General features: G+C 40.4%; 1 protein-coding gene across 2 annotated transcripts in view; it reads right to left on the bottom strand.

Annotated features, from left to right (window-relative positions):
* The window catches only part of cpped1 (calcineurin-like phosphoesterase domain containing 1), a 41,413-nt gene that overhangs the window by 10,730 nt on the left and 17,350 nt on the right, over window positions 1-13,333 (bottom strand). For both annotated transcript variants that reach the window (XR_013651417.1, XM_004080125.5), the window contains exons 3-5: window positions 9,076-9,248; window positions 8,874-9,005; window positions 8,658-8,784 (exon numbers count right to left, since the gene is read on the bottom strand). Coding sequence is in view for 1 of the 2 variants with exons in the window: in XM_004080125.5 (XP_004080173.1) it covers window positions 8,658-8,784; window positions 8,874-9,005; window positions 9,076-9,248 (432 nt within the window). In the remaining variant the exon portion in view is untranslated. The remainder of the gene's footprint in view (window positions 1-8,657; window positions 8,785-8,873; window positions 9,006-9,075; window positions 9,249-13,333) is intronic.

Here is a 13,333-nt window from a genome sequence, read left to right on the forward strand (position 1 = left end):
ATGTCCGACCAGAATTCTATCACAGCAAGTCTTTCATATATCGGAATAAAGCTGTAAAGGAAAAATCCTGGAGCAAGATTCACGAGATTTGCACCGCTTCGACATTTCGCACCAACTATGAATACATGCTAAAAGCACATTCAAGTTCAGTGCTATGTTGAACATAGCAAAAGGCTTTACGGTTACATTTTTTGCCGGTTGTCTTATAGGCCTGATGATAGGCCCCTCTAAATGCAAATCAGGAGACATACAGAGAATGACCCTGTCTCTGTTAAAAACAATGGGGTTACTGGTGGTTGCTCTGTATGGACTCCTCAGTGGGTGATGAATGTGTCTTCAGTACAGAGTGGAGCTCTTGCAGATAACAACCACCAGCGGCAAGAGACCCAGAAAGACTGAGAGAAGCAGAGGTAGAGATGGATAGACAGAGCAGAGCAGAACAGGTTTATCTTTGTCTCTAATTACCTACAGTATGTACAACTCTGCAGCCGCAAGCAAGGCGGAGAATTCCAATAAATCTTTCCTGCAGCACCTTGTGTGCGTGTGTGTGCGTGTGTGTGTGTGTGTGTGTGTGTATGTGTGTGTTGTAAACAAGGTTTAGAGGCGAGTGATGGCTAAAGGAGAACCTATAAATGTGTATTCATCTGTCATTGGGAATGTGTTGATAATGTAAGCAGAAAAGGGTATAAACCTCGGAGGATAATGTGTGTGTTTGGGAAGGGGGGGTGGGGGGCAAAAAAATCTAATTACAGCACTCAAACTATAAAGATTGGAGAGGCTGAGAGCAGTCATGGGATTTGTGCTTTTTCACTCTCCTCCCAGTAAGCAGACACCAAGCTGGAGAATTCAGTTGTCTCTGAGGGGACACAGTGCACACATGCACTAGAATGCACCTCCTCTGTGCTGCCAGGAATGCCATCTTTTTAGCGCGATGGCAACTCATAGAAGAATGCATCTTTTTCCTTTCTTTGCCAGCTAAATTCCTTTTTTTTTTGCTGAAAAATGGACAAAGTTGGCTGTGTTCTCAGGGCTCTAGAGTTTGACCAATTTGGTGGCAGATGTAATCCAATCTTCCAATGGTGCAACTGATAAAAAACTCTTCGGTCAAACCAGTGGCCCAGCTTAGGGAGGTAAAGTAGTCCCTCAACATACTGTGGTTCATCTTTCATAGTCTCATTGTTTTGTGGATTTTTTTCAGTGCAATTATGCTTTTTTTCTTTCATAGCATTTCATAGCATTGTTAATCGATCTCTGTGCCATGTCTCCCGTACAAAATGTGTTCAGTTTTGCTAAATCTTCATAAATCTTTGATCGTGATAAGATCTCTATTTTCATTGTATAAACTTGAACTTATGTTTCTATTAAAATTGAACTTTGAGAGTTTAAACAAGAGAAAAATGTGAATATTCCAACGTCTGTCTGAGAAAATGTAGAAAATGTGTAGAGAGGAGTTTTATCTTAAAACAACTAGAACTATTGTAAAAAATAAAGTTTACTACTTGGTGAATTTGACCTGTCGCAGGTTATTTTCAGAAAGTAACTCCTGCGATAAACAAGGAAAAACTGTACTGAAAAAAATATCTCTGGGCCCATTTTGTAGTCTAAACCAATGGAAGTTAGGTGCGACCCCACCTCTGATTGGCTGTGGTCCAGTTATTGTGGGCAGATTCCATTGGCAAAAGCAGTCAGAGGGAGATGAATCTATATCAGATTAACAGAGTGGATGTAGCCTCAGACGATTCGGTCCGAAATGGAATCCTGAACCTTGTGTTTGAATCTATATTCAGGCTGCTGTCAAGCAGACTTTCTTGCTTCAAACCAAAGCTCGGAAACAAAACCCAGCAGCTAGCGATCTCTTCAGTCATTGGCCAGGAATTACGAGGGCGGGGCAAAGCAATGAGAGCCCAGCATTTTGCAATCCTTGTTGGAATAGTTCACTTATTCAAACGTTAGATTTTGCTGACCAATTTTGGACGTCTGTATCAACGTCAGGTACAACAATTTTTACTTGCTACTTTAGTACAGCGGAGGCATTCTGCAAGGCGGTTACTGACAAGACATGGGCTAAGAAGATATGCAGAAGTGTTTATGACATCTAGATTCAGGAAAACAGTGTGAGAAAAAATGGGTATCACGTTAAAAGTTGTTTTAATGAGCCTACAATCATCCAACCACAATTTCAATGAGTTACAGCGTCTCATCGTCTACTTTCTACTCATTTACACCCCATAACGCCCGGCTACGGTGGTGGTTTTGGTTTAGTTTTTCCACTCTGAGCTCAGAGTGTATTCAGAGTGAGCAAACTCTGAGCGAACCAAAGCTCAGTCCGATTGGAAACAAACGAGAGCCTTTGGAAAATCCTTCCATCCATCTTCAGATTCCTTCTCTGTTTCACTGGGCTGCTGGAGCCAACCCAGCTATTGTTGGGAACATTTTCACTTAAAAATACAAATAAGATATTAGACAGACTGACCGAACATGTTTTGAGTCAGGTTATGCAGCGTTGCTGGTGCTTCAATTCAAAACCATTATAATCAGTCAGAGCCCCGTGGTGGGGTTAAGCAGTTAGCTAGCAGTAGTATCTGAGTTTCTATTTTTAAACACACTGCTTGTTCTAGGATGAGTCCTGCAAAATTGGTGGTTATTACAAAATTGTAAATGTACTGAAGATTGACCCCGTAAGACAGTCAGTGGTTCTGCACACTGCAGGGAAAACATGCCGTTGCACAAGTCTAGACTGCTGTTTGCTTCAGTTAACGCGAGGACAATAGGAGGCTCTGTAAATGTAGTCGTTTCATTTAAACGTTAATAAAACAAAGGGACTACTTATTTCACACAAAGGGTCAACTTGATCACAACTTAACCCTTTAACCCTTGTGCTATCTTAGATGACCCCACCCTTACATTGACGTGTTCTCCCTACCATGACAAAGGTGGATAAAGGTGGAAAGATTTCATGTAATCCATGGACACCAGTGACGATCACAAATCATTGAAGAAAAAAGGTTCAGAGCACTGTCTAGTGGGTCTAGATGACCCAACTCCCAATGTTAAAGTGCCTAGGATAGCACAAGGGTTACCACTACATATTTAGCTTCCTTCTATCAAGCACATTTGCACAGATTGTATCAAAACGGCCTCAGAATCAGACGATTCACGGTGATCGTATAAACGGTCAAACTATTACGGCACGTCAACCAGCGATATGTCCATTGTTGAAGGCAGGGCTCCAGATTAACTTTTTTCACTAGGAGCATAGTGGCCCCTAACTGAAAATTTTAGGGGCACAACCAGAAAATTTAGGGGCGCATACCGTAAATCAACATTCTAACCAAATCTACTAATTTCCACTGTATTACAAATAAATACTTTAATAATAGATGCAGAAATTACAATGTGCTGTTTCTAATTCAGTGTCATATTTTATTCTGCACTTTTGAAGATGCAACAACGAGGTAAACTGACAGCACCATCGCTGTCACGACAGTACAACTAAGTAAAAATAGTAAAAAAAATACCATACATTTAGAATAAAAAAAAGTTTTTAGTAACAAGTGATTACCGTAGTAACCTTTCGTAATTTCACAGTTTTAAACAATACTTAAATGTATGTAAATATTAGAGGATGGAAATTCATGTTGGTGACACCAAATAGGTTCAGCCAAGATGCACAATAAGCGTGTTTGAGATCACCCAGATGAACTCAACGCTGCACAGATCACCTGGTGTGTGACGTATATTTTTGTTTTTGCTCCAACATCACCTCTCAATCAAAACAAAAATATCACGAGAAAGGGGTGAGAGCAAGACACCAATCAGAGCGAACGCAGCTGGAAATTTAGTATTGAACTGACTAAAAGCTGCCCTACAGACTACAAAACAATGCATTATGGGACATGCGTCCTGATGGGTTTTTTGTAGTTCACTGATCAATTAAAATAATTTAAAATACCAACTGATTAAAAAAAGGCTACATCCATTACAAAACATTAAAATAATTATAAAAGATGTAATATCACAGCTCATACTTAGGGGGAGAGGCATATTAAAACGAAATTGAATGTTAAGGACAACTCCTAATTCCTGGTCTCTTTCAGTCTCGCTGCAGCTTCGATTTCATGTGAGTTTGAGACCCCTGCTGTACACTCTGTCACTGGTACACTAGCTGCAGGTCGGAAGAACGAATCAATAGTTCGCTTGCTCATAGCTCAGACGCACATATCAGGTTGTGATGACATTTGTCTCCGTTTCCTTCCCACAGATGTTTACGCGCGCTCGATTATCTCTAGGCCCCGCCCCTCCACATATTTTAGCCACTTGCAGTGACTTTCCCTATTCTTCTCACTTGCATTGGCCGCCTCAGGCATCACTCAATGAAACGCGAGTGTGTGCTCGCGTGTGCTCCAGTCTCATGAGTATTCGCGCGAGTGTGTGTGTCTGTCTGCGTGCGTGTGCGCTCGCGTCTCATTGATGATTTCATCTCTCATTTCATCGATCACTGACTTGCTCCTTTCATGTTTAATGTATAAAAAATACGGAGGGTGGAGGAGGCAAATTTACTGGTAGCACATGTGCGACTGGGTGTAAAATTCAGTCGCACACTCTCAAATTTTGGTCGCAAAATGCGACCAAATGGACGCAGTCTGGAGCCCTGGTTGAAGGGTAAACAAAAATCCACAAATGGTCAGTGAAATCCAAAAATCTTCAACATAAACCTGTTTTCCCCCCAAAACCTGAATTTTCTTTTGCTTTTTTTTTTACAGAACCAGAAACAGGTTCAGGTGAGGAGGATAGACACCTTTTAATAATTTACTAACCTGCGCATCGTGCAGTGATTTTACATTCAGTGACATTCCTGTTTTTGACAGCACAAAGAGAGGAAGTTGAATATAAAAAGAGAAGAGAGAAAGCGACTGAGAATGCAATCTCAGGGTCTAGAAAATGGATTTCATAAATGCCTTATTTTTTATACTAAAATAGTTTGTTTTAGAACAAAAAGTCCTAGAATAATTCTAAAGAACGTTTTGATACCAAAAACAGATAAACTTTAAAAGTGAAAAAATGTACAAAAAATGTCACAATTAGGACTCGTAATAATAATTGGAAAATTAAGAGGATGTTTAACAACATTCACACAGTTAACAACGGGAGAGTAGATTTGTAGCCGCTGGGGGGGTCATCACAGAGAGAGCGTCATTAAAACGAGCTGGGGTGCAGTCAACAGTTTCCAGAGAGGAACTCTTCGCTCTGATGAGCTGGAAGATGACTAATTGTTACCTTTCCTATGTGCAGCTGTGTCACTGGGATAACATATAGATAGCTGTGGTGGAAACCGTCGAGCACAGAGAAATGCATCGCTGCACAGTCACTCAAATGCAGAAAAACTGCACAAAGCAAACCCTTTAACGCAAAAATGGGATATTTTGCAGAAGACTTAATATGGGGGGAAAAAAAAGGCAGAAAAAGCACTTTTTGGATGAATACCTATTGCATTCTGCACATCTCCAGCTGTTCTGAGTCAACTGATGTGATTTAGTCTCAAAGGACAAAATGAGGTCTACCACTGTAAGGCATGTAAAGAGCATCCAGTTAACAGATCTACTGAATTTCCTTTAAATAAGACGGAAGGGAGAAAGGGATCAACATTTAACCTTTTGTTACATCCCAGAACACTGTTTGGTTTTGTATAAAAGCCTCCGACAGAAGCAGCAAAGACAAGTTTTGTATTTAATTGGTACAAAAGAAACACAGAAGCAGCTAAGCATCGTGAAAGTTTGATAAATCTACATCGCCTTTCAGCTAGGCTTATTGAAAATAACCCACCCACCTAAACAAGGACAACCTTGTCCAAAGCTTACTGAATAAAGAAAAAAAGAAGCATTTAAGCTTTAGGTGTTGTTCCTTTTTTGCTGTTTTTTTATGAACACAATGTCACAGCTTGTGTGCGTGTCTGTGTGCGGTTCAATGGAACAAATTACACACACTTACAGTTGTTTTATATATATATTTTTAAACAGCACTTGACCAAAGTGGTTTTGTATGATTCACACTTCAGAGAAATCCTTCATTAAATCATTCCTGGTATTCTGCAGCCTCCCAGTTGATCCTCTGCCCCCCTCCCTCTCAGATATTGTTGCGGCCTATCATGTGACGGCACCTGTAAACACTCTGTAGAATTGATATTTGCTCCAAAGTTGTCTATTCCTTCTCCACAAGTGGATTCTTAACTTTTAAGCCTCAAGGCTTTTGAACCAAGAAGAGATGAAAACAGAAGATACTTCCATTAAAATTCCAGGGAAACAAAACAGCTCAGTGTCGTCTCTTTTGGAAAACTTTATCGTCAATGAAAACCCAGACGGCAGTTTGAGTTTAAGCTGAAGAATACCAACGACCTGCATATGTATATTTAGGTAAAAGGCATCAGCGAGCACACATTTACCAATGGAGGAGCAGGAAGTCATCGAAACCAATCCAACTTCTACTTGACGAGTCTGAACTGTCATATGACGGGGTGGAGGGTGTAAAAGTCCAGGTAAACTGAAACTCACATGTGTGGCGTTTGTAAAACACTGGCCTAGCAAGAGGAGCCTCCAACACGGCAACATTAAGGAAATGACCGAAAGTAAGGCGAGCATGAGAGGCCCTCTTTAATGATGCTGCCCTTTGCAGTAATGATGGCGGCGATCGGCGCAGAACACGAGCAGATCAGTGGGCTGCAGATCACAGGGGGGCAGCGGCGAAGCCAGACCAACACGGGAGAGAGAGATGACGCGTGATTAATGCACCGCAAAACGGGGAGGAAAAATGACTGACTCATGTCCAAAATCCACATAATTTACTGGGGATGTGAGGAAGCAGAAACCCAATTCTTTGCCCAGACCTCTTTGTCTTAGATATGCCATAAATAACTCATCCTTGTTATCTTACAACTCTGGCTCTCATTAGTTCTCTTCTGAAAAGCCCACAAATCCATCAGAGACGGTTTGACTTTCCTAAACCCCAACACCTTTAACAACTTCTATTGGACACACCACGGCTAAACTTTTATTGAAGTTTCTGTGTTCCTCTTTGGTCTTCCTCTAGACCTCAACTATTAAGCTGAATGTTTACACACAAATGTTTGAAAGCTCCTTTGTTTGGTTTACGCTTTATTAATGTTTTATTCATTGATGGGTGGTTTGCAGGATCTCTGCAGGGCCAGTTATTGAAGCCATCTATATCCCTGCAGCCGTTCATTTTCAATCATTTCTTCCTCCACGAAAGACGAGATCTCCTCCAAGTCTGTGGGATGCTTCCGTTTGAAGAGGCCCAGAGTTTTCGTTTCAATGTTCTTATGCTAATTCACATTTGATTTTGAGTCGCCAAACGGTTCTGCATTTCTTTGTTTTTGAAATCTATCCGTTATTAAAGCTGCACAAAATGCTCCACGTCTTTCATCGTCGAGCGCGGCTCTGATGAACTTTGATGATTATGCTCATTGATTGATGACTTTTTTCTTGCGAATTTAAGTGTTTTAATGTCGTCAGTTAACAACATTAAAAGCCCAAACTGTACAACTTTAAAAACACGTCAATTTACAAGAAAAAAATTCATTTGTTTGACTTTTAAAGTCGTAACTATACTATTTTCTTTTCTTTCATAATTTAACAGTTATGACTTTTTTCTGGTAAAGTTTAACTTATATTAATCCTGTCAAATGAGAAAAATGTGCTTTTTTCTGTACATTATTTTCTCAGATATTTATTTATAGATAAATAAAAATTCCAGCTGGATAAGATTGCATTAAAGGTCTTTGGTTGGCCTTAGAGAGAACATGAGCATTAGGGGCTTCGGTAGATTTGCTTCAAGAGAAATCTCAGTAATTACATTTCTTTTGAATATATTTATGAATACCATATGTTACTCGTATGCACATAGACCCAGCTGTATGGGCAGAAGACCAATTATGTAATACATTTTCCACAGAGTAACGGTTCATTTCCATGCATTCAGAATTGATATGTGCAGCTTGAATTTATTTATTTCTATTCTTAGAGAAAGCAACAGTGGCTTTTTTTTAATCCCTGGATAAAAATAAATAAATAAATAAAAAGCTTCTTTAAAACTTGAACTTCCATTACAGAACCAATCTATTATAAGTCAGGAGGGTCACTGGGCCAAAGCAGGTTAAATACATGTCGAAATAATGGATGGGTAATGAAATGAATCTCCTGAGACCTTGATGCATGATTAAGAAGCACACGTTCACATGAGCGCTCTCGTCAGTCGATGAGGAGCTGGCCGGACGGTTTCCTGCCCACGACGGCTGCATCCTCCGTTCATAAGCCTACAACAATGCATTCTGATTAAGGAATTATTCTCCTTACACTAGGTGAACGCGGTAATGAATTTAATTAGATCATGTATTGTGTAAGCCCCTGTTTCGGGATAATGACTTATTAATCCTCCGAGCGAGGATCCAGCTTGCTTCACTTAGATATGCTTGAAGTGAGAAGGTTTAACAAGAATATTAGCTTGCTGGTATTGAGGCAGGCCCCTTCAGAGTGACCTAAATCCATCATCTTATAAAAGTGCAGCTGCTGTTTCACAGCTTTGGAAGAGATTGTGACTTATCTCCGAACAGACTTAACAGGATTCTTGTTGGGCTGCTTTCCTACCTGCCTTCCTGAACCTGTCCAGGAGTTTTTGCCTAACTTCTTTCTGCAGGTTGAAGTAGTCATTTTCTTCATCAGGGCGCTGCAGGTATAGAGGAATGTGTTGAAACACCAGGATGTGTTTGGGTCCCTGAAAAAAGGAGATAAAAGTTGAACAATGGCTAAAGACTGCATGAGACTTCCCAGCATCCTCACGAAGTGGGTTAGAAGTCATCTTACCGCTGAAGAGGAGGAGGCGGCCGTGCTCAGCTGGTCCTCCAGCCACGTCTCCTGGGCCTCCTTCAGCTGAGGGCAGGCCGAGGCGTCGAAGAACAGCTGGGAGTTCAGAACCAGGCAGAGAACTCCACCCACCTGAAAAGACAGAAGTAAGAAGCGGAAGATCCAGATAAAAACCGAGGCTTTTTTTGCCCATTTGTCTCACCCAGAAGCTGAAATAATCGTCACCCCAAGTCTTGCAGAAATTCTCCACGCTGCTCGGGGTGGGGGTGTTCCCAATGTCGTGATTCCCGCTGACGAAGATGAGCGGGATGGAGGGGTCTGTCCCCTTCAAGGCCTCCTTCAGGTCCCGCTCCTGACCTTCCTTGAACTCCGTCCCTGAGGTTAGGAGGAGAATTTGTTCCAACAGTCTGACATACCAGCTTTAAAGTCCCGCTCCGGTCATCTTCTGATCTATTTTAAAGCATCCCAGTGGTCTTTTATTTATGATGATGCTGTTTTCAGCCAAAATCTTTAAAAAAAAAAAACGGTATTTTTCTAGGACGTAGTTTTCTACAGAGCGGCAGGGGTTCATTAGATATTCACGGAGAAAACCCGGTCCCTTCTCCGCCCCACTGCTGAGAGCTCTCTGTTTACATGGCCCTCTGCTAGCTCACAGCTCCTCAGAGCTCCAACATAACATTAGCGCTGTAACAAAGATGCCGAGCTATTTAGAGCCATCCAGCCATACAGCTCTGAGCCGGATTCCAGCTCAGATGAGGAAAACAAAGACATACATGAATCGATTTGTCTACAAGTGGATGCATCAGAATGGAGCAGAGCTTGTGGCCCGCCCAGCATATTTTTATGTCACAAATACGTTGTTTTTCAAACGCCAATTCTTTTGTCAGCTCCTGATTCACAATGATTTTAATTTTTAAAAATCCTCAGAAATGCAATTTTGGGCTTAATTTTCTTTTCTATAGGTCTTTTATCATGGGACAAAATGCCACGAGAACATGATAAAAACACCAAAAACTTTTAACTTCTTTAACGTCTTTAACGTCATGGAGGTCCCAGTCCACCTGTCACCTGTACGTTAAAACAAAAGCCACGGAAGAGCTTCATTCCAACGACAAAGAAATGAGCCGAAACAAGAGGAGACGGATGTTGGCGACAAGAGATTTGAAAGTGTGAGCGGGTCCAACAGGGGACAGTCGCCTAAGGGAAAGAAGGATTATTTGGATAATGATGACAGCTCGGAGAATAACCAATGCTCCGTGGAGCCCACTTGGTATCACCATGGTTACCGACACAATGAGTCGTGTTCGGGTTTTATACTCTTTGTTCAAACGGAACCTTGCAGGCCGTAATGGAGTTGAATACTTACCAGATTCGGAGGAGCAGGACGGCTATTTTAAACTGTCTGCATTTATTAGGCAGAAATACAGGCTTACATAAATATTACACATGGAGTCTGTGCAGAGAAACATGGAGCAATAAAATATTCTGTACTGAACTCAATCCCAGTGAGGATGGAAATAAAAATGGAGGCAGGGTGAAACCCAGATTATTGAACAAGAGGAAGACTGTATCAAAGAAGTGCTGAATTTTTGTCTCATTTTATTTTTTTAACTTTTTAATTACTTGACTATTTCTCTCATGAACGGAATGTTTGCTTGGGTGTTTAGATAAGGATATAAATTAATATATAGCAGTTTTCATAGAACAAAATCACATTCAAAGTGCTCCCAGTGGTCTTTTAATTATGATTCTGCCGTCTTTAGCCAAAATAAAACAATCTTTGTTGTTTTCTAGGACAAAGAGCAGCAGGAGTTCATTAGAAATTCACCAAAGAGTCGTGTAATGTTTTACATATATGTACTCCATTATTAGAAAAATGCCATAAGAATGTGTTAAAAACAGCAAAAAATACAATTTTCATTGGAGTGGGTCTTTAAGTTTCATAAACAGTGAGTCTTTTAATCTTACCAAATATTTTGTCTAACTCCACTATTGGTCCACCATTGATCATTCTTTTTTTATGTCATATTTTTTTTTGCCCTTTTTCTCATTTTTTTTGCCACATTTGTCACATTTTATCAGAATACAAAGGTTAAAATAAAAAAAAGATTCATCAGCTGGAAGTCAGATGTACAGTGAGTAAAGACACAATGCATCATGGGAAAACTCGCACTCGTCCAGCTGTAAACTTTAACTTTTTGTCTCCATTTAAACTCTAACAATTTATTAAGTACATTATAAAACGCTCTTTTTAAATTGTTAACTCTATGACTTTAACTTGTATACAAGTTATTTTTCCAACTTGTATTTGAGCTATGGGTAGTTCTTCAACTGAACTTTAATTAAGTGAAAAATAAAAGGAAAAAAACAATGAAATAAATATTTTGCGCAACATTAATGCATCACTGTAAGCATGTCAAAGTTTTGCACTGGAAGTATTACCGTGAGGAGAAAGTATTTGCCACTTTCGTAGTACAGTGTTCCCCCGCGTATTTGTGTTTCTATTCCATTTTCGGTTTCACGTATTGGCAGATTTATTTTCAGTCACGCGGCTCCTCCGGTTCATCACAAAAACTCAGCTCAGAACGCTTGCATGACACTTTTGCGCCCGAAGGAGGTTCTGCGGGGGAAGAAGAGCACGCCGGCCCGTCGGCTTCCTTGCCGGCTGCTAAGGAATATTTCATGGCTGTTTCCACCGGTTCCTGAATTGCTACCAATTGTGGGGAATAATAATCATCTGAATCAATGAATGATGGATGAAACCAGCCTCTTCTTCTTCCCTCTCGCACTAAACTAATGAAGGAGGAAGCACTGGCTCCTGGTTTTATCCAGTTTATGAAAAGCAATAAAAAACATGAAAAAATGTCGTTACCAAAATATACGTACCATGTTTTACTGTTGTTTCTAGAAAGTTAGGATGACTAGCGCTAGATTACGTTCAGGTCCTGAATGTATCAAAGTATTTAAAGGCGGTCTTGATAAATGCTGGATAAACAGCAACGTCTAAAACGTTGGCTGTTGCCTGAAGGGATAAATCATCAGATGATAGCCCAAGTCTTCCCAGATTGCCTCAGGATATGCATCTATCTTGTTGTGTATTTAAGCTAAGAACCACCATCATCCATCAGTCTGACTTATTTGAAAGATTTATAGCCCAACAACGTTTTTGCTTCCCCTACAATTCATCACATGCAAACCACGAAAGTTGGAATGGGACCCAAGTCAACCAAAGCGTTCGGATGTTTCAGAACGAGCCTCAAATGCACAAAAGTCCAGCAAAGAGCTTCACTCTCTTTAGACAAATATATGGGAATGCAAACATAAGATGGATGGTCACAGGCAATAGCAGGGATGCTGCGCTACCTTCTGCTTCCTCACAGTGACAGCTGCCTGCCCTCAACCACAGCCATCTGCTAACAGGGCAAAGCCATCAATCAGGCATGAGCACAACAAACCTCCAAACCAATCCTCATCCAAATCCCACCTGTGTTTAAAAGCCTTTTTCAGAAGCACTCAACTACGATGAGGAGAAGTAAAAATGAGAGGAAAAAAACAACAAAAATGGACTTGGAGGACAAAGTGAACATAAACTCCAGGGGAAAAAAAGCCAACTGCTTCCTAAAGCTTGCCAGAGCAACCAGATGCTCCGTTCCTGCAAGTTCTATTCCCTCCGAGGGTAAACAAAACACTTCTGCCTAAATACAGGCACACAAAAAACACGATTGTTTCTTTACAGAGAGGTGGTTATTCACACATTTACTACTTTATAAATATTTCACTTTTTGTTCAAAGGTTGACACAATACAGAGTTTTAGGGATAATATTTTCTTCTATGCCTAAATTTTGTTGATGTAAACTTCAACCGTTCAATAAAAAAAAATAAAAAAAATAATCTGAGGCATCACTACTGGTTTACCACACAAATCCAGTATGTGCAATTTTAATAAAATAAAGTAAATTAACACTTTATAAAAGACATGTAACTATTTTATCACAAAAGACAAACTTTGGGATTGACACCAAAGATCAGAACTTTGTCTTCTTCTGTAACCCTTGTGCTATCCTAGGCACTTTAATGTTGGGAGATGGGTCATCTAGACCCACTAGACAGTGCGTTGGACCTTTTTTCTTCAATAATTTCTGACCTTCACTGGTGTCCATGATGACATGAAATCTTTCCACCTTTATCCACCTTTGTCATGGTAGGAATAACGTCAATGTAAAGGGTGGGGTCATCTAAGCCAGCACAAGGGTTAAGGTGGCTAAAACTGGAGCCAGATCAATTCACCAGGTTACGTGAGAAAATTAAACCTTACTCACTCCAAAGTTAAACAGCCCAACCCCATAACAACTTCTTTGGTTTTCTTTCTCAATGACTTCCCTGCCCCCTCTGATTCCTCCCTATTGCTCCAATTGTAGGGTCATTTGGAGCGGTGGTGCTGAACAAAAGTGTTTTTTTA

The sequence above is a fragment of the Oryzias latipes genome, chromosome 19 (assembly GCF_053564925.1).
Source record: "Oryzias latipes strain Hd-rR chromosome 19, Olatipes_Hd-rR_3.1".
NCBI lineage: Eukaryota > Metazoa > Chordata > Actinopteri > Beloniformes > Adrianichthyidae > Oryzias > Oryzias latipes.